The sequence below is a fragment of the Ranitomeya variabilis genome, chromosome 1 (genome assembly GCF_051348905.1).
Source record: "Ranitomeya variabilis isolate aRanVar5 chromosome 1, aRanVar5.hap1, whole genome shotgun sequence".
Lineage (NCBI taxonomy): Eukaryota > Metazoa > Chordata > Amphibia > Anura > Dendrobatidae > Ranitomeya > Ranitomeya variabilis.
The window spans coordinates 1,093,118,597-1,093,138,732 of NC_135232.1; the positions used below are offsets into that span (position 1 = coordinate 1,093,118,597).

A 20,136-nucleotide genomic window follows, 5' to 3' on the forward strand; every position below is an offset into this window, starting at 1 on the left:
ATGATGGGCACACAGTGCTCTATACTGTATAATGGCCCCGCATGATGCTCCACACTTTATAATGGCCCCACATGATGCTCCATACTGTATAATGGCCCCACATGATGCTCCATACTGTATAATGGCCACATATGATGCTCAATACTGTATAATGGCCACACCTTGATGCTCAATACTGTATAATGGCCACACAGTTCTCCATACTTTATAATGGCCACACGTGATGCTCAATACTGTATAATGGCCACACATGATGCTCAATACTGTATAATGGCCACACAGTGCTCCATACTGTATAATGGCCCCACATGATGCTCAATACTGTATAATGGCCACACATGATGCTCAATACTGTATAATGACCACACATGATGCTCAATACCGTATAATGGCCACACAGTGCTCCATACTGTATAATGGCCACACATGATGCTCCATACTGTATAATGGCCACACATGATGCTCCATACTGTATAATGGTCACACATGATGCTCCATACTATATAATAGCCACACATGATGCTCCATACTGTATAATGGCCCCACATGATGCCTGATAGTATATAATAGCCACACAGTGCTCCATACTGTATAATGGCCACACATGATGCTCCATACTGTATAATGGCCACACATGATGCTCCATACTGTATAATGGCCACATGATGCTCCTTACTGTATAATGGCCCCACATGATGCCCCATACTATATAATAGCCACACAGTGCTCCATACTGTACAACTGCCCCACATGATGCTCAATACTGTATAATGACCACACAGTGCTCCATACCGTATAATGGCCACACAGTGCTCCATACCATATAATGGCCACACAGTGCTCCATACAGTATAATGGCCCCACACGATACTCAATACTGTTTAATGGCCACACAGTGCTCCATACTGTAAAATGGCCACACATGACGATGCCAGTGTACAGGTGGGGCTGTAGATGTGTCCCAGCAGCTCTGCTTACAATGCAGGCAAAGATTTCACAACCTGTCGCTGTCCACACTGCTGCCTCACAGATCCTGCACATTACAATTTAGCTCAGCTCTGCGAACTCTGCATGCACTCGGACAACATCTCTATCTACTGGCTCCACTCCATAACTGCTGTAGTATATAAAGGATACATACATAGACTTTGTGCAGAATTATTAGGCAAGTTGTATTTTGATCACATGATACTTTTTATACATGTTGTCCTACTCCAAGCTGTTCAGGCTTGAGAGCCAACTACCAATTAAGTAAATCAGGTGATGCGCATCTCTGTAATGAGGAGGGGGTGTTGTCTAATGACATCAAAACCCTATATAAGGTGTGCTTAATTATTAGGCAACTTCCTTTCCTTTGGCAAAATGGGTCAGAAGAGAGATTTGATGGGCTCTGAAAAGTCCAAAATTGTAAGATGTCTTGCAGAGGGATGCAGCAGTCTTGAAATTGCCAAACTTTTGAAGCGTGATCACCGAACAATCAAGCATTTCATGGCAAATAGCCAGCAGGGTCGCAAGAAGCGTGTTGGGCAAAAAAGGCGCAAAATAACTGCCCAGGAATTGAGGAAAATCAAGTGTGAAGCTGCCAAGATGCCATTTACCACCTGTTTTGCCATATTTCAGAGCTGCAACGTTACTGGAGTAACAAAAAGCACAAGGTGTGCGATACTCAGGGACATGGCCAAGGTAAGAAAGGCTGAAAAACGACCACCTTTGTACAAGAAAGATAAAACGTCAAGACTGGGCCAAGAAATATCTTAAGACTGACTTTTCAAAGGTTTTATGGACTGATGAAATGAGAGTGACTCTTGATGGGCCAGATGGATGGGCAAGAGGCTGGATCAGTAAGGGGCAGAGAGCTCCACTCCGACTCAGACGCCAGCAAGGTGGAGGTGGGGTACTGTTATGGGCTGGTATCATCAAAGATGAACTTGTGGGACCTTTTCAGGTTGAGGATGGAGTGAAGCTCAACTCCCAGGCCTACTGCCAGTTTCTGGAAGACAACTTCTTCAAGCAGTGGTACAGGAAAAAGTCGGTATCGTTCAAGAAAAACATGATTTTCATGCAGGACAATGCTCCATCACATGCCTCCAACTACTCCACAGCGTGGCTGGCCAGTAAAGGCCTCAAAGAAGAAAAAATAATGACATGGCCCCCTTGTTCACCTGATCTGAACCCCATAGAGAACCTGTCGTCCCTCATAAAATGTGAGATCTACAGGGAGGGAAAACAGTCCACCTCTCAGAACAGTGTCTGGGAGGCTGCGGTGGCTGCTGCAAGCAACATTGATCATAAACAGATCAAGCAACTGACAGAATCTATGGATGGAAGGCTGCTGAGTGTCATCATAAAGAAAGGTGGCTATATTGGTCACTAATTTTGGGGGGTTTTGTTTTTGCATGTGAGAAATGTTTATTTCTACATTTTGTGCAGTTATATTGGTTTACCTGGTGAAAATAAACAAGTGAGATGGGAATATATTTGGTTTTTATTAAGTTGCCTAATAATTCTGCACAGTAATAATTACTTGCACAAACAGATATCCTCCTAAGATAGCCAAATCTAAAATAAAAACACTCCAACTTCCAACAATATTAAGCTTTGATATTTATGAGTCTTTTGGGTTGATTGAGAACATAGTTGTTGATCAATAATAAAAATAATCCTCTAAAATACAACTTGCCTAATAATTCTGCACACAGTATAATATATATATATATATATATATATCACACACTGTGCCTATGACTAACAGGCTGCACTGGATTGCTCTGGCTAGCGGGCTGCACTGGATTGCTCTGGCTAACGGGCTGCACTGGATTGCTCTGGCTAACGGGCTGCACTGAATTGCTCTGGCTAACGGGCTGCACTGGATTGCCCTGGCTAATACAGGCATCACTGGATTGCTCTAACACCACACAGTAACCAACACACACACACCTCAGAATGTCCTCTCTCCCTCTCTGAACCACTGGAGAAGACACAGAGGGCGTGTCCTAATCAAGGGGGCGTGTCGGCTGCTTCTCCTGCTGGCTGTGCGGGAGAAGCAGAGTCTGTGGGGAATGCGGGGCACAGCTTCACAATCGGGACAGTCCCGCAGTATGAGGGACGGTTGGGAGCTATGTGCGAGGGTCGCTATGTGGCCACCGGGATGCGCACAGAAGCATATTAAGGCTGCAGGAGTGTATTGCAGTCACTGGCATAGCTGTGATTGCAGTGCAAAATAAAAGTAAGTGTTGGTCTTGCGCAAGCTGTTAGCCCAAGGAAGATTTAAGAAAACCCGCCATGGGCTTTTATTTTTGGAGCGGACTACAGGATGGTAATGGGGCGGTCCACTTCCACCTGGCCAGGTCTTACAAGTGGCCTACGGCCACAGATTCCTTGTAAAAACCCTGCAGTAAAGGGTTGGGTGTGTCAGTCTGTGTAGCTCTGCAACCTCCAGCTTGTGTGAGGTAACACAGAGCCAAGAGCATTGAACGCCTGGCACCCCGCAGCATGATACGGTGGTGAAGTCACTCTCGGCAACAGACTGTTGTGACTACCCGGCTGCAATCCAGAGGTTACCGTGTGCTGTACACTGTGTGAGCTTGGGCATTAAACACGTTTGTTGTGAACTTTCCTGTGGTCACTGCCTGTCTGTCACACTGCACCAACCCCACTGCACTACACATGGTTGGAGAATGCAGGCAGACAGGCTGAGGCATACCCAAAGTGTGCTGCATGTCGGTTATTAGGCCTGCAACGCTGCAGCGCAAGCTTGCTGACAAGATGGAGGAAATACTAAGACAGTTGGTCCTCTCAAGTGCAACAAGCAAAAGTTGCAGGAGTTTCAGCTGAAGCAGCAAACCAACAATTTGATTCTGCAACAGATTGCGGCTCTGCGAGAGACATCCTCCCCAGCGACCACGGTCTGTTCGGAGGCCCGGTATAAAGTGTGGTCAGCCTTGAGGAAGAGGAGTCCTGAGGATGATTTGGAAGCATTCCTCACCGCGTTCGAGGGCACAGCCGAGTGGGAGAGCTTACCATTATCCCAGTGGGCTGAAGTGGTGGTCCCCTTCCTGACGGGAGATGAGCAGAAGGCCTACTTGGACCTCAGTCGGGAGGATGCCCTGGACTATGAGAAACTAAGAGGTGAGATCTTTGCCCGACTGGGGTTACCACTTATGTTCATGCACAACGGGTGTTCCAATGGTCCTTAGTGGAGACTCGACCCGCCAGGTCTCAGGCATATGACTTGATGCAGCTGGACAAGAAATGGCTTCAGCCTAAGACCTTAACCCTGTTCCATATGGTAGAGAGGGTGGTGGTCAACCGGCTGGTGAGGGCTCTGCCAACAGCCATACAGCATTGGGTGGAGCAAATGGACCCGGGCACTCTGCACCAGGTGGTTGGACTGGTTGAGCGGTATACGGCCACTCAGGACTTTATACAGGACACTGCTCCACTTTGGCTGTCACGTCAGGCACCGCCAGCCCAGGAGCCGGGAAAGGTCCCCGACCCTCTGCTAGGGCCAGCCAGGACCGAGCCCGTAATGAGGGGATAACCTGAAGTGAGAGCGATAAGAGACCCACTTCCCCTAAAAGGGCCCTAAGGTCTAGTCTTGCTGCAGCTATTAAGTGTTGGCGGTGCCAAGGGCCCGGACCTGTGGCTACCAACTGCCTCCTTACAGCTCAACCCATGGACTGCGGGTATACTCGCCGTGTGTCTATGTATGCCCAGCCAGTCTGCACCGCCTCTACAGGCACTGCCAGCAGTGAACCCCAACTGTGCCAGATACTGGTCAATGGGAAGCAAACGGAGGTTCTCTTGGACTCGGAGAGCTTAGTGACTCTTGTCCATTGGTCTCTTGTTGGGACCACCCCAATGGATGGAAAGTGGGGTGGTGTGTATACATGGGGAACTCCTAGAGAACCCAACTGCGGAGGTTACTTTTTCCACACCGTGTGGAGAAATCAAACATGTGGTGGGAGTGGTGAAGACTCTTCCATATGGGACTGTGTTGGGAAGAGACTTGCCCCTATTCTGGTCCCTGGTCACTTTGGGCGTGGAACCCGAAGATCCCGAGTCAGGGATGCCTGCCGTAGGGGTTGCCAACCTAGGGACAGAGTGTAACCCTGATAGGTTCCCCTAGAGGTACTGGAAGGAGAGGTCGAGGAAACTCTAAGGATCCCAGAGCTGGAAGTGTCCCCTGGTAAGTTTGGGACATCTCAACTCCAAAATTCTATTCTGGCCTGGGCATGAGAAAGGGTAATGGAGCTAAATGGAGTGGCTCAGCAACCGGGTGCCGTGGCAGATTTTCCCCGCATTGCTATCCACCAGGATTTATTATACAGGGTGGATAAAATCCAGGATGAGGTGGTAAAACAACTGGTAGTGCCCCAATCCTACCATCAGGCGGTGCTCGAAATGGCTCATACCCACGTGCTGAGAGGGCACTTGGGGACCAAAAAGACGCAGGAGTGCATTACTGCAGCGTTTAGTTTGGCATGGGGTCTATGCAGAGGTCCAGCGGTACTGTGACTTGTGTCCGGAGTGCCAACTAACCTTACCCACCGGGAACTACTGGAGTCCATTGGTACCTCTGCCATAATAGAGGTACCATTTGAGCAGATAGCAATGGATATGTAGGGCCTATAGTGAAATCTGCCCGTGGCCATCAACATATTTTGGTTAGAGTGGACTACGCCATGCGGTACCCAGAGGCGATACACCTCAGCAAAACTAATAGCCCGCGAGCTGTTTGCCATGTTTTGTCGCCTTGGGCTGCCAAAGAAGATCCTCATGGATCAGGGGACTCCTTTTATGTCCAAGTTGACCAAGAAGCTATGTAAGCTGCTCTGAATCAAACAGCTACACATGTTGGTGTACCACCCACAAACTGACGGCTTAGTAGAGAGATTTAATAAGACCCTTAAATCCATGCTTAAAAAGGTGGTCTCCAAGGACGGGAGGGATTGGAATATTTTATTGCCCTATCTGATGTTTGCTATATGCGAGGTACCACAGGCGTCCACAGGTTTCTCAACGTTTGAGCTATTACATGGCAGGTGTCCAAGGGATTGCTCGACGTAGCTAAGGAGTCATGGGAACAGGAGCCAACTCCACATCGGAGTGTGATCAAGCACGTAGCAAGCATGCAGGACCAGATTGCGGTAGTCAGGTCTATAGTAAAAGAGAATCTGATGGTTGCCCAGGCCGCGCAGAGCCACACCCATAATAAAAGAGCCATGGTCATGACCTTTAAAGAAGGGGGCCGGGTGTTGGTACTAGTGCCCACCACAGAGAGTATACTCATGGCCAAGTGGCAAGGGCCATATGAGATACAGGGGAAGGTGGGAGAAGTAAATTATAGAGTGTACCAACCCGGAAAGAGGAAACCTGAACAACTGCACCATGTAAACCTGCTAAAAGCCTGGAAGGATCCGGAATGTTTGGTCATGGAGGCGACATATCAACAGGGAACCCTCTGGCACCGGCCAAAGACGCAGCCGGGGGACAGGTTAAATAAATGATGCTCTCACCAAACAGCAGGGACGGGAAACTCGGGTTCTGGTGCAACAGAATACGGATGTATTCTCAAAGTTGCTGGGGCGGACCTCGGTGATCCAGCATGACAGCCATCGCAGCCGAAGTTAAGCAAATGCTTCAGCTGGGAGTCATCGAGGAGTCCCGGAGTGAGTGGGCTAGCCCCATTGTGCTAATACCAAAGCCAGACGATTCTGTAATGACTTCAGAAAATTAAATGAGGTGTCAAAATTTGACCTCTATCCAATGCCCCGGGTGGAAGAGCTAATTGAGACTGGGGGAGGCCCAGTACTTCACCATGCTCGATCTCACCAAAGTTTACTGGCAGGTACCAGTGACAGAATCGGCAAAAGACCAACTTTATCATGTCTGAGGGTCTCTATCAATATGTCGTCTTGCCTTTTGGATTACATGGGGCTCCGACCACATTCCAGGGGCTGATGGACATTGTGTTAGAAATCACAAAAAACTTGGCACTCGTATTGAAGAAAAAGTTGAACATTCCTTTTACTGTGCATCCAGTTCAAAGATTAGTTATTTGAACGTTTTCGGTCTGATTATAAGGGTATGTGCACACGTCAGGATTTTGTCAGGATTTTTCATCAGGTTTTGTAGCCAAAACCAGGAGTGGGTGATAAATGCAGAAGTGGTGCATATGTTTCTATTATACTTTTCCTCTAATTGTTCCACTCCTGGTTTTGGCTACAAATCCTGATGAAAAATCCTGACAAAATCCTGACGTGTGCACATACCCTAAGACCTTCATCAGAATAATCTTTAAGAAAACTGGAGTAGTGAGCACGATATGAGGGCCTAAAAGAGGCCAGCGTTTTGGTACGACCCGGGGTCAGTAAATCCTGCTGGATCCTGGAATAAAAAACTGCATGAGGGCGCATACGAGGAAGCGGTGAATCGCTGTCTGAAGTGCGCTGAGGCCCGGATGTTCCTCGGGGCAGACGATACCTCTGCACTTCGGACCTGGAGCCTCAGGTGTAAAAATTTATGTTAAAAACACGTCATACAGATGCTAGGTGAGAAAAAAAAAAGCCGCATGACGCTCTCCAACTTTTCTGGCTGAAAATCTCAGCTACTTTATATACGGTACGTAGATGTGAGCGTACCCTTATAAAGGTATAATCATACAAAGTTGAAAATTGCTAATTTTTTCAACATGATCAAGGTTGATATTTTTTTTTATAAATAAATTCAAAACATATCGACCTAAATTTACCATTGTCATATAATATAATGGGTCGTGAAAAATAAAAAAGAAAATCACTGGGATATGATGAAACATTCCAGAGCTATTGCCTCTTAAAGTGACACACATCAGATTTGACCCCCCCCCCCATAAAAAAAAAAATACTGTCCTTTTAACATGTGCATGTGCAGACTTCTATCTACGGTATGGAAATTAGTATGTGTATAGTGGCACTGGCATAATGGGAGGAAGCTGCAGGCATTGTTCATACATATGGCGGCACACAGACACATTCTGTCCTTTCCTCCTAACCTGCAGTTGGTTTCTATTTAGCTCCATCATAGCAACATCCCTACAGTATACTGGACCCTCCCCACAACAAGCACACTGTAACCTCTTCAGTGCTGGCACACACTGGTAATCAACGCTGCCAGGTTAACACTTTCACTGCCACAACAAGAAATTCTGACAGTGCCACTGACCAGACACCCACCACACATGCAGAAACAGGAGAGGAAGAATCCCCGCATGTTTACAATGTACCACAGACCCACCTCCACTATCATCCTCTGCTTCTCCTCTGTGCCCCTCATGCTGGGAGCTCCTGTGCCAGGGATGCCAGGCTCCTGCTGGGTCCTTGTACTGCCACTTATCTTCCCATTACAGCCTCCACCATATTAGTATAAGATCTGCTCTCATCACTGCAGAGTAAAGTTACTGACAACATAGTAACTGGAGGCAGCCATTGTGTGCCAATCCCTCCCACTCCCAGCATCCCCTCTGTGTGATCTGGGCAGAGCTGCTGGGATTGAAAAAAGGGAACATTTATGCTGCTTTCCTACAGGTTGTGTCATATCTTTTCAGACACGGACTTGCTGAGAGTTGTAGTTCCACAGTGCATCACAGCTGGTCAGACCTAAGGGATGATTTCATTTAGAGGATCATTTTCTAAACTAATTCAGGGTGCTCTAAAGTGAAGAAAAAAAATCACTATAAATCCATAGTCACACTATCAGTATTTTACATCAGTATCTGTAAGCCAAAACCAGGAGTAGAACAATTAGAATAGAAACACGTCACCACTTCTGTATTTATCACCCACTCCTGGTTTTCACTTACAAATACTGAGGTAAAATACTGACCAAATACTGAGGTAAAATACTGACCAAATACTGCTAGTGTGACGGCAGCCTCAGAGTCACTCTAATTTCCCAGACTAGGTCTACAGCAATATGCAAACTGCAACTGCTTCAGTGTAAAACTATTCAGAGGAGACTCAGGACCCTGGAAAGTGAGGTGCTAATTAGTGATGAGCGAATATACTCGTTACTCGAGATTTCTCGAGCACGCTCGGGGGTCCTCCGAGTATTTATTAGTGCTCGGAGATTTAGTTTTTCTTGCCGCAGCTGAATGATTTACAGCTAGTAGCCAGGCTGAGTACATGTGGGGGTTGCCTGGTTGCTAGGGAACCCCCACATGTACTTATGTATTTACAGATGTAAATCATTCAGCTGCAGCAAGAAAAACTAAATCTCCGAGCACTAAAAAATACTCGGAGGACCCCCGAGCGTGCTCGAGAAATTTCGAGTAATGAGGATATTCGCTCATCATCACTAGTGCTAATCCATGTGAGCATTGTTAAGGTCTTAAAAGATAAAGTGCCTAAGCCCCATATTATGTCTCCCCATATTGCCCCCCGCCACCAAAAAGACTATACATACATAATTATTTCATACAAAATTACATTTATTGTTCAGATTAAAAGCATGAGTGACAAAGAGAAGCAGCAAAAATAATTATAAATACATTTAATAGTAAAGAATGGACGCACGCCTATTCAGGCATCCAGGCAACTAGTTTCTGAACAGTGCTGTCCATACTCTAAGCCTAAGTTCGAGGTCACACAAGCGTATATTCTCTCATGAAAGAGAATCGGACGATGATGCAGAATTGCAGCGCAGCTAAAAGGGAGCTCTCATTGCTTCTGCTGTGCTAACGCAATGATGTCATCAGCTGGCGCCGGGACCACAGCAGAGCGCCAAGGGAACGGGAGCGAGGTGTGTCATCCTCTTAGTCAGATTAATTTTTTTTATTTTAGTATTTTTCTTTATTTGATTAGTTGCCTTTAGGGTTACGGTTGTGCTTATAGAGTTAGGGTTGGCCTTATTGTTAGAGTTGGGCATATTGTTAAAGTTGGGTTTATTGTTAAGGTTGGGCTTAGGGTTATGGTTGGGCTTAGGGTTACGGATGGGCTTAGGGTTAGGGTTTTTCCAAAGTTTAACAACAAATTTGATGATATGATGACTAGAGTTGAGAATTGGGGTGCTGGGTATGCATAGAGTATCGCGGGTGTTCGGGTGACATGCTGGATTCTCCACCCTGCATGCTTCACGGTTGTTAGGCTGGTTTCACACTTGCGTCTTTTGCCGCTGCGTTTTAGCGCTAAAAAACGCATGCTTTTTTTTCTATACTTAACATTAAAAACGCATGCGTTTTTTGCATGCGTTTTGACGCGTTTTTTGCAACGCATGCGTTTTTTTAATGCGTGCGTTTAGTTGCAGAAATGCAACCTGTAGTAATTTCTAGCGGCGTTATTTTGCCGCAAAAAACGCATGCGTTTATTCGCGGCAAAATTTTTTATTGCTGTCTATGTAAACGCATGCATTTTTAAGCACATGCGTTTGCATGCGTTTATAAACGCATGCGTTTCTATAGAAAAACACAAGAAAACCCAAAAAAAAACAAGAAAACCCTAACCCTAACCCTAACCCTTGGGTTACTAGGGATCCTAACCCTAACCCTAACCCTAAGGTTAGGATCCCTAGTAACCCTAGGGATCCTAACCCTAACCCTAGGGATCCTAACCCTAACCCTTAGGGTTAGGGCTAGGATCCTAACCCTTAGGGTTACGGTTAGGATCCCTAGGGTAACGGTTAGGGTTAGGGTTAGGATCCCTAGTAACCCTAGGGATCCTAACCCTAACCCTAGGGATCCTAACCCTAACCCTTAGGGTTAGGGTTAGGATCCTAACCCTTAGGGTTAGGGTTAGGATCCCTAGGGTTAGGGTTAGGGGTAGGGTTAGGGTTTGGATCCCTAGGGTTAGGGGTAGGGTTAGGGTTTGGATCCCTAGGGTTAGGGTTAGGGGTAGGGTTAGGGTTTGGATTCCTTTATCACCTTGATGGTGAGGGGTGGCTTATCAGTGACCTGGTGACCAGGACATTCTTCTAATAAAAGCTACCCCTAACCCTAACCCTAGGGATCCTAACCCTAACCCTAACCCTAGATAATTCTATTTATAGTGGGTTTTCTAGTTGATTTTGATGATTGGCAGCTGTCACACACTTCTCAGCATGTGTTTAAAAAATGCAAACGCAGGAAAAAACGCATGTAAACGCGTCAAAACGCCGCATTTTTTTTCTGCATGCAAAAACGCATGCGTCTAAAAAACGCAGCGTTTAAACACGTTTACATGCGTTTTTGCACCAAATGCGTTTTTTTTTTAAACGCTGCAGATCAAAACGCAAGTGTGAAACCAGCCTTAGACAGCCAAAAAAAACATGCAGGGATTGCTTGCCATACTCAGGTTTTTTGGATGTATAACAGTTGCAAAACATGCCAGGGCGGGGAACTTGAGAATGTCACTTGAGCATCTGTGATACTCAGTGCATACTCGAGCACCCAATGCAAATTCGAGAAACACTTGCGCTCAACACAAATGACGACATCATCCATCTTAATGATATGCGCATTCACCTCCTGCAACACATTGATATACTGGTCACAGACTTTCCTTTTTGCAGGACGCGGTGAAACAGTCGCATCCGCAGCTCCCCAACAATGGGGTCACCATGCATTTCTTCTAGGATCTGCTTCAGCTTATCTAGTGTATCACGCTCATGGGGGGGACGGAACATGACCGAGAACCAAGCCTCACCATCCAGGGCCATCAAAGCAATCTCACCTTGCATAGCAGGGTCATCGGGTGCATCCGCAGCATGCTCCTAAACCTCTCGGTCCAGTCCCACGTAGCATATTATTCCCTGTGAGTTTTGGGAGATTGCTGAGCATGGCCCCCAATGGCAAGCTGGACCTCGGGCACTCATGGTAGATTGATCTGCAGCATGTGTGTCCAAAGACTGCATCCTGCCGACTATGCCAAATGTAACACAGGTAAATGGATGCAGCGACACAGGGGCACAGAGCAAGGGTTAACAGGGGAAAACAATCTTTTTATTTAATAGTCATAAGGGTACAAGGGTAAACCTCCTCGCAGGGAGCAACAGGGAATAAATCAGGTTAATGCTAGGGATTAAGGCCCCGTCTCACATAGCGAGATCGCTAGCGAGATCGCTGCTGAGTCACAAGTTTTGTGACGCAACAGCGACCTCAGTAGCGATCTCGCTATGTGTGACACGTACCAGCGATCAGGCCCCTGCTGTGAGATCGCTGGTCGTGTCGGAATGGCCTGGACCTTTTTTCGGTCGTTGAGGTCCCGCTGACATCGCTGAATCGGTGTGTGTGACACCGATCCAGCGATGTCTTCACTGGTAACCAGGGTAAACATCGGGTTACTAAGCGCAGGGCCGCGCTTAGTAACCCGATGTTTACCCTGGTTACCAAAAAAACAAACAGTACATACTCGCCTTTCGGTGTCCAGGTCCCTTGCCGTCCGCTTCCTGCTCTGACTGCCGGCCGGAAAGTGAGAGCAGATCACAGCAGTGACGTCACCGCTGCGCTCTGCTCTCAGTGTACAGCGGCACTGTCAGAGCAGGAAGCAGACGGCAAGGGACCTGGACTCCGAAAGGCGAGTATGTACTGTTAGTTTTTTTGGTAACCAGGGTAAACATCGGGTTACTAAGCGCGGCCCTGCGCTTAGTAACCCGATGTTTACCCTGGTTACCGGGTGCTGCAGGGGGACTTCGGCATCGTTGATGACAGTTTCAACGATGCCGAAGTCGTTCCCCTGATCGTTGGTCGCTGGAGAGAACTGTCTGTGTGACAGCTCCCCAGCGACCACACAGCGACAAAACAGCGACGCTGCAGCGATCAGCATCGTTGTCTGTATCGCTGCAGCGTCGCTGTGTGAGACGGGGCCTTTACACGGGGAAGAGGCAACTCAAAGTGGCAGTTTCTGTATAAGTCAATTTCAATTAGGCTACTTTCACACTAGCGACGTACCTGCAGCGCCCCAGAGTCCTGGTCGTTGCAGTACTGTGGCTCCGCCACTATGGGGAGCTATGGTGCGTCCGATGGCACTGAAGGAGTTCATCTGATCAGGTATCACAGACACCAATACATTTCACAGCCGGGCCTCCGGGGGGAGCTAAGGGTGCTATTCATTAGGCCACTCCCCACCATAGTGGGTAAACTGGGGGTCAGGCAGGAAGTTAGATCAGAAAAGCTGACTGGGTTGGAACCAGGCAACACCTTGTGGCAGAGGGTGTTGTAGGGGAAGATACAGTAGGGTCTCTGTCAGGGGTGGGATCCTGACAGAGGCTTGGCAACGAGAACGAACGTAACGGGACCGTGCCTGCTCCGGGTAGCGGCGGTGCCCAAGAAAGGATTAGAAGAGAGATAGATTGTGCTGAGTGAGAAACGGGATCACGCAAAGGAGAAATACCAGTAGGAGTCGTGCTGTAAGACCGAAGCAACATCCTACTGAGGCGCACTACCGGTGGCCGGAACGCCGAGGGAGTAGAATAACATTCAGCTTCAAGCAATACTCCAAACAGCGGCAGGACAGTCAGTCTCAGGCGGGCTGTCTAACTCAAATCACCTATGAAGTCTTGGGAGGCAATTGTGGGAGAGGGGCGTCTCTAGGGTCCCGGAAGAACTCCAGGCCTACCCGTCAAACGGGTGCCGTTCCTACCCGAACCTCAGGGAGGGACGGAGGATTAGCAGAACATCATCTAATCGAGTTGTGAGGGAACATCAGAAACAGACACAACAGTTGTGGGGTACTTTCCGTAAGCACAGCAGGGAAGGACTACAACACATAGCGCTAGGGGGAAGGCACAGATTTCCTCCTGTGAAGAGAACTCTGGAAGTGCCATTGGACCGGCCGGACTTGCGCAGCCTGGTGAGCCGTATTCTGGATTGAGGACTCAGAGATCTTCAGTAAAGAGGTAAAGAGACTGCAACCTGGTGTCCTTGTTATTTATCGCGACTTGCACCCCACAACTGCACCGTTACACCACCACTTATTTCACTGGACGTCCCCCACTGACAGACAGGGCCACGGACCGGGTCTAGCCACCGTGACAACCCCAGGACTGAGACCTAGAGGCCCGGCTCCGGGTACCCCTAGGCCCTGCGGCGGTGTGGGGGCGCTCCAACTTGGCGTCACAAACAGGATCTACTTAAGCCTGAAGAATCAGGTCATGTGTGCCTTGGAACTGTGACTTATTGTGCTTGGACTGTACTTTATTGAAAGACTGTGCTGTGCCATTAACCGCCAAAACCGCCGCCATTGCAGCGCTGAGGAGAGGCGCAGGAGAGGAAGAGGGGCGTGGAGTAGGCGTAGTCAAGCTAGAAGGCGCGAAGAACAATGGCCACCCAGTCTAAACATTTCTTGGTCCTGAGGACGTGTCCGTCAACAGCCGAGGTCCGCCTCCTTATCCTGTTTGGAGGGTGGAGACCATGGAGACGGGGCCGCCCACGAAAAAGACCGCGGGAAGAAGACACCGAAGAAGGAGCAAAGATGGCGACACCGAGAATCCCGCGGGGGACTGACCCGATCCAGCCTGAGGCTGCACCGCCTGACACAGCCTCAGAGGCACCAGCATTGCGGGAACTGACCCTCACGGAGCTACCGATGGGCCGACCCCCCTTGCCTCCATCAGAGGAGTGTGTAGCTGCAGCCGAGGCTCGCCAGATAGCGCGACGCGTGGAGGCCGATGCTCGCGTGCTTGCTCGGCTAGGTTGGCCCACAGAAGTCCACCTATCTCCGGTGTCCCCTGTTCCTTCCCACCCGGCCGCGGCTGAAGGTACGCTGCAGGCCCCGGGCATGAAGATCCTGCCGGAGGCTGAGCACCTGCGGCGCTTGATGGCTGCATGGCGGAACCGACCGCAACCGGCAGCCCAGATTGATTTGACCACTGTTGCGGAGGTCTTATCGTCCCACTGGGGTGTGGTGGTCTCCTTCAACCCCCGATATGGAAGAGGGGTTATACAGGAGATCGGGGAGCCGCTACAAGTCCACGTGGACCGGGAGGAGGTCGAGCCCTGCGGGAGAGGGTTTGCTCGCGACCTGGAGCCCGGTGATGCTGTCACTTATACTAGGTGGAGGAGGGCAACCGGCGAGGCTGGCTGGATGGCGCGGGGTGTCCAGCGGTGCGTCGCGCTCCAGGCTGCCGCTGCAACATCTGAAGATGAGCCTCCTGCCGAAAAGGCAATGGAACCTGACCCAGCGGAGCAGCGGAGAACCCGGACCCACCATGTACCCTGGGGGCGTGCAGGATCCTCGGCGAAAAGAGCATCGCGGCGAGGGATCCTGTCGTTGCTGGGACCAGAACCACTTCCTGGATCACCAGCGCGACCCGTTGGTCTGGTGAGGCTCGGGAGGAAACCACCTGCTGCGCCAAAAGAGTAAGCATGAATGCTTTGGCAATGTAAATAGTTCTCCCTTTGTTCACTGTTTGCTGCTAAACCCGTTCAGGGTTAACTTTTTAAAGGGATCCCTTTGTTGACCCGGGATCCCAATTGTTTGGTTTGTTTTTCTACTTTTTGTTTCCTGTTATCAAGAACTGTCGCAATCATGAACAGTGCATGATACAAACTTATTGTAAATAGTTGCACCTTCTTAAAGGCGCTCCCTACTGGTTTTACTTCAAAAAGGACTCTTTGTGAAGATACCACACTGGAACCTTTGCTGAGTAAGGACTGGTAGCTTGAGAAGAAATGCTACCTCATAGAGACTTGGTCCCTTCTTAAAGGGGATGTTCAATTGTTGCACTTAAACGGTGATATTGCTTTAAGACAGGTAGCAATAATGTTTGATGAAAGAAAGTGATGATAATATGTACATGAGAAAGTTATATGTATCCAACCAGTTAATTGTGAAGAAATGATGATGATGTTTCTCGGAAGAAAAGGGATGATTGATAATGTTGATAGAAAGTGGGGATAGAAGGTAAACCCTGAGTCCTCCATAGAAAGTTAGTTTATTGTAAAGAAAGAGTTAATAATGTGTTACAGAGGACAGAAAGTGAACCCGCAGGGGTTAGGAAGTGAGTCCTCCTAGGAGCCATACGTAGATGGCTCAGTGCTTCTAAAACTGAAAGTAATGTTATGATCTATACTGTGTATAGAAGTTGAAAAGGCGGTAGGCCCTGGCTGAACGGGGCGGTCCTGTAACAGAAAGGAGAGGCAGTAGGTCGGGTGCCGATAGGACCGGCGGTCCTGCAGATTTAAAGAAGGAGAATGAAAAAGTTAACTTACCTTATAATGTGATTATAGGAAGGTCTTTGGTGGATACAGAGTGTATGTCCTTAAAGACAATGTTAAAGTATTGTTCAGCAATTTTTGCACTTAGTAGAATACCCGGTTGGGTAACAGGAGTTATTTATAGCCTGTAATTTATAATGTTTAATGTTTAACCATGTTTTGCAACGTCCAAGTGTCCTCACCTCCCATAAAGGGAAGCTTGTTCAAGTATACGTATTGTTATTTGCACTCAACAAAAATTGTATGTCTTTTTGCTAAACTTGTATTGTTGTTTTCTTCCCAGTCCCGGAGTACTGTGTTTAACCAGGGGGGAGTGCAGCGCCCCAGAGTCCTGGTCGTTGCAGTACTGTGGCTCCGCCACTATGGGGAGCTATGGTGCGTCCGATGGCACTGAAGGAGTTCATCTGATCAGGTATCACAGACACCAATACATTTCACAGCCGGGCCTCCGGGGGGAGCTAAGGGTGCTATTCATTAGGCCACTCCCCACCATAGTGGGTAAACTGGGGGTCAGGCAGGAAGTTAGATCAGAAAAGCTGACTGGGTTGGAACCAGGCAACACCTTGTGGCAGAGGGTGTTGTAGGGGAAGATACAGTAGGGTCTCTGTCAGGGGTGGGATCCTGACAGAGGCTTGGCAACGAGAACGAACGTAACGGGACCGTGCCTGCTCCGGGTAGCGGCGGTGCCCAAGAAAGGATTAGAAGAGAGATAGATTGTGCTGAGTGAGAAACGGGATCACGCAAAGGAGAAATACCAGTAGGAGTCGTGCTGTAAGACCGAAGCAACATCCTACTGAGGCGCACTACCGGTGGCCGGAACGCCGAGGAAGTAGAATAACATTCAGCTTCAAGCAATACTCCAAACAGCGGCAGGACAGTCAGTCTCAGGCGGGCTGTCTAACTCAAATCACCTATGAAGTCTTGGGAGGCAATTGTGGGAGAGGGGCGTCTCTAGGGTCCCGGAAGAACTCCAGGCCTACCCGTCAAACGGGTGCCGTTCCTACCCGAACCTCAGGGAGGGACGGAGGATTAGCAGAACATCATCTAATCGAGTTGTGAGGGAACATCAGAAACAGACACAACAGTTGTGGGGTACTTTCCGTAAGCACAGCAGGGAAGGACTACAACACATAGCGCTAGGGGGAAGGCACAGATTTCCTCCTGTGAAGAGAACTCTGGAAGTGCCATTGGACCGGCCGGACTTGCGCAGCCTGGTGAGCCGTATTCTGGATTGAGGACTCAGAGATCTTCAGTAAAGAGGTAAAGAGACTGCAACCTGGTGTCCTTGTTATTTATCGCGACTTGCACCCCACAACTGCACCGTTACACCACCACTTATTTCACCGGACGTCCCCCACTGACAGACAGGGCCACGGACCGGGTCTAGCCACCGTGACAACCCCAGGACTGAGACCTAGAGGCCCGGCTCCGGGTACCCCTAGGCCCTGCGGCGGTGTGGGGGCGCTCCATACCGACGCACGACGAATTGCGTCGTTGGGACGTACCGAAGCAAGCAGTGAAAGTGCCGCACAATGGGGGCAGTGGATGCTGTTTTTCAACGCATCCACTGCCCCATTGTGATGTGTGGGGAGGTGGGGGCGGAGTTCCGGCCGCGCATGCGCGGTCGGAAAAGACGGTCTCGACGCACCAAAAAACGTTACATGCAACGTTTTTTGGGGGCGACAGACTGACATAACACAACGCAACCGTCATCCGATGGTTGCAACGTGTGGCAATGCGTCGCACTGCGTCGCTAATGCAAGTCTATGGAGAAAAAGCGCATCCTGCAAGCACTTTTGTGAAAGTAGCCTTAGCGTGACTCGGGTGCCCGTTCCTTCTTCTGGGTGGAATGCTGGATACCGGCTGAGGCCCCGCTGAGCCCTTAGTCCGATATGCTGCTCTGCAGCCAAGAGTATTCCACGGCAGTCTCCTAATCGGTGTGCGCTGCTCCTCTGTTGTCTCAGGTTCTTACTGCACCAAACCTTTAGCGCTGCCGCACGGCCTATCATTACTCCCACCACTGCGCTGGTCCTCTCTGTCTCTTCTCTCTGTAACAGTGGGCCTGGCCCCAGCAGTTCCGGACCCGGTGCCCTGTCAGCACCCACAGCCCGGACTCTCCCCTACACAACGATTATACTACTGCATGGATGACTATGGGCTGTGCAATATACTGTATGGAGGACTGTGGGCTGTGCATTATACTACATGGATGACTATGGGCTGTGCATTATACTATATGGATGACTATGGGCTGTGCATTATACTATATGGAGAACTGTGGGCTGTGCATTATACTACATGGATGATTATGGGCTGTGCATTATACTACAGGGATGACTATAGGCTGTGCATTATACTACATGGATGACTATAGGCTGTGCATTATACTACATGGATGACTATGGGCTGTGCAATATACTGTATGGAGGACTGTGGGGTGTGCATTATACTACATGGATGGTTATGGGCTGTGCATTATACTACAGGGATGACTATAGGCTGTGCATTATACTACATGGATGACTATGGGCTGTGCAATATACTGTATGGAGGACTGTGGGCTGTGCATTATACTACATGGATGACTATAGGCTGTGCATTATACTATATGGATGACTATGGGCTGTGCATTATACTCTATGGAGAATTGTGGGCTGTGCATTATATTACATGCATGACTATGGGCTGTGCATTATACTACAGGGATGACTATGGGCTGTGCAATATACTGTAATAATTGTCTAAGGGTTTTTCTGTCTGTCTGTCTGTCCCGTTTATTCATTCGCTGATTGGTCGAGGCCGCCTGGGCCTCGACCAATCAGCGACGGGCACAGTATCGACGTAGAAATCCCATGTCTCTGATTGGTCGAGGCCTGGCGGCCTCGACCAATCAGCGACGGGCACAGCATGGTGACGATGATGTCATAATGGAAATCCCGCGTCTCTGATTGGTCGAGGCCGCCAGGCCTCGACCAATCAGCGACGGGCACAGTATCGATGTAGATGTCATAATGGTTGCCATGGCGACGATGATGTCAAAAAGTTGCCTCGACCAATCAGCGACGGGCACAGTCGGAATCATCATTGTCCATATACTACGGGGACATGCATATTCTAGAATACCCGATGCATTAGAATCGGGCCACAGTCTAGTATACTGTATGGAGGACTGTGGGGTGTGCATTATACTACATGGATGACTATGGGTGTAATAATTATAGGGGATAACTCAGGAGACTCTTTGCGTGGAACAAGACAACTACAGGACACAGTTTTATAAGTGGTAAAGTCTATATTATCACACGGTGATTCAAACAGGTGCAGAGAGAAACTCAAGTCTACAACACTTGGTGCAAATAATAAACGCAGCTTAGCAGTCTTCAGAGAAAAATGCAATCAAGTAGAAAGTCTATGAAGCACAGTTATTCTTGAGGATACTTGACATGAATAAATCCTTGTCTTAGTCCAGACACAGATAGATATGCTATAGGCAGTTCAAATCATATCTTAGCTCAACCAGGGAGGCCTGGTTAATAGTCTCATGTTATAGCAAAGCAGCAGCAGCTTACATGTCCAGCAAATGCAGATGAAGTAAACAAGAGCAGCAGATGAAGGAGGATTACTGGAAACTGGTGTATGCAGCAGGAACTCAGAGCAGAGTAGCAGGATCACCACACAGGTTCACAGGAGTAGGTGTATAGCCAGGGGTAATCAGAGGTCAGGAGCTGGATGCAAGGCAGAATACTCTAGCACAGACTGAAGGCTGGGGTGGAGTTTTATAGCAGGAAGACACAGTGTACATGAGACCAAAGACGCCATCTTGGAAGAGGGCAGTAATGCACAAAAGGTAAAAAATGTTCAGAGTCCGACATTGGGCTGTGCATTATACTATATGGAGAACTGTGGGCTGTGCATTATACTACAAGTATGACTATAGGCTGTTCATTATACTACATGCATAACTATGG

General features: G+C 48.6%; 1 protein-coding gene across 2 annotated transcripts in view; it reads right to left on the minus strand.

Moving 5' to 3' along the window:
- Window positions 1–8,524, minus strand: part of CC2D2A (coiled-coil and C2 domain containing 2A) — a 171,811-nt gene extending 163,287 nt beyond the window's left edge. The window contains exon 1 of one of the 2 annotated variants that reach the window (XM_077280027.1): window positions 8,278–8,524. In XM_077280027.1, the coding sequence (XP_077136142.1) occupies window positions 8,278–8,316 (39 nt within the window). In that variant the 5' untranslated portion in view covers window positions 8,317–8,524. The remainder of the gene's footprint in view (window positions 1–8,277) is intronic. The other variant, XM_077280028.1, reaches the window with a different exon arrangement.
- Window positions 8,525–20,136: the final 11,612 nt, after the last annotated feature.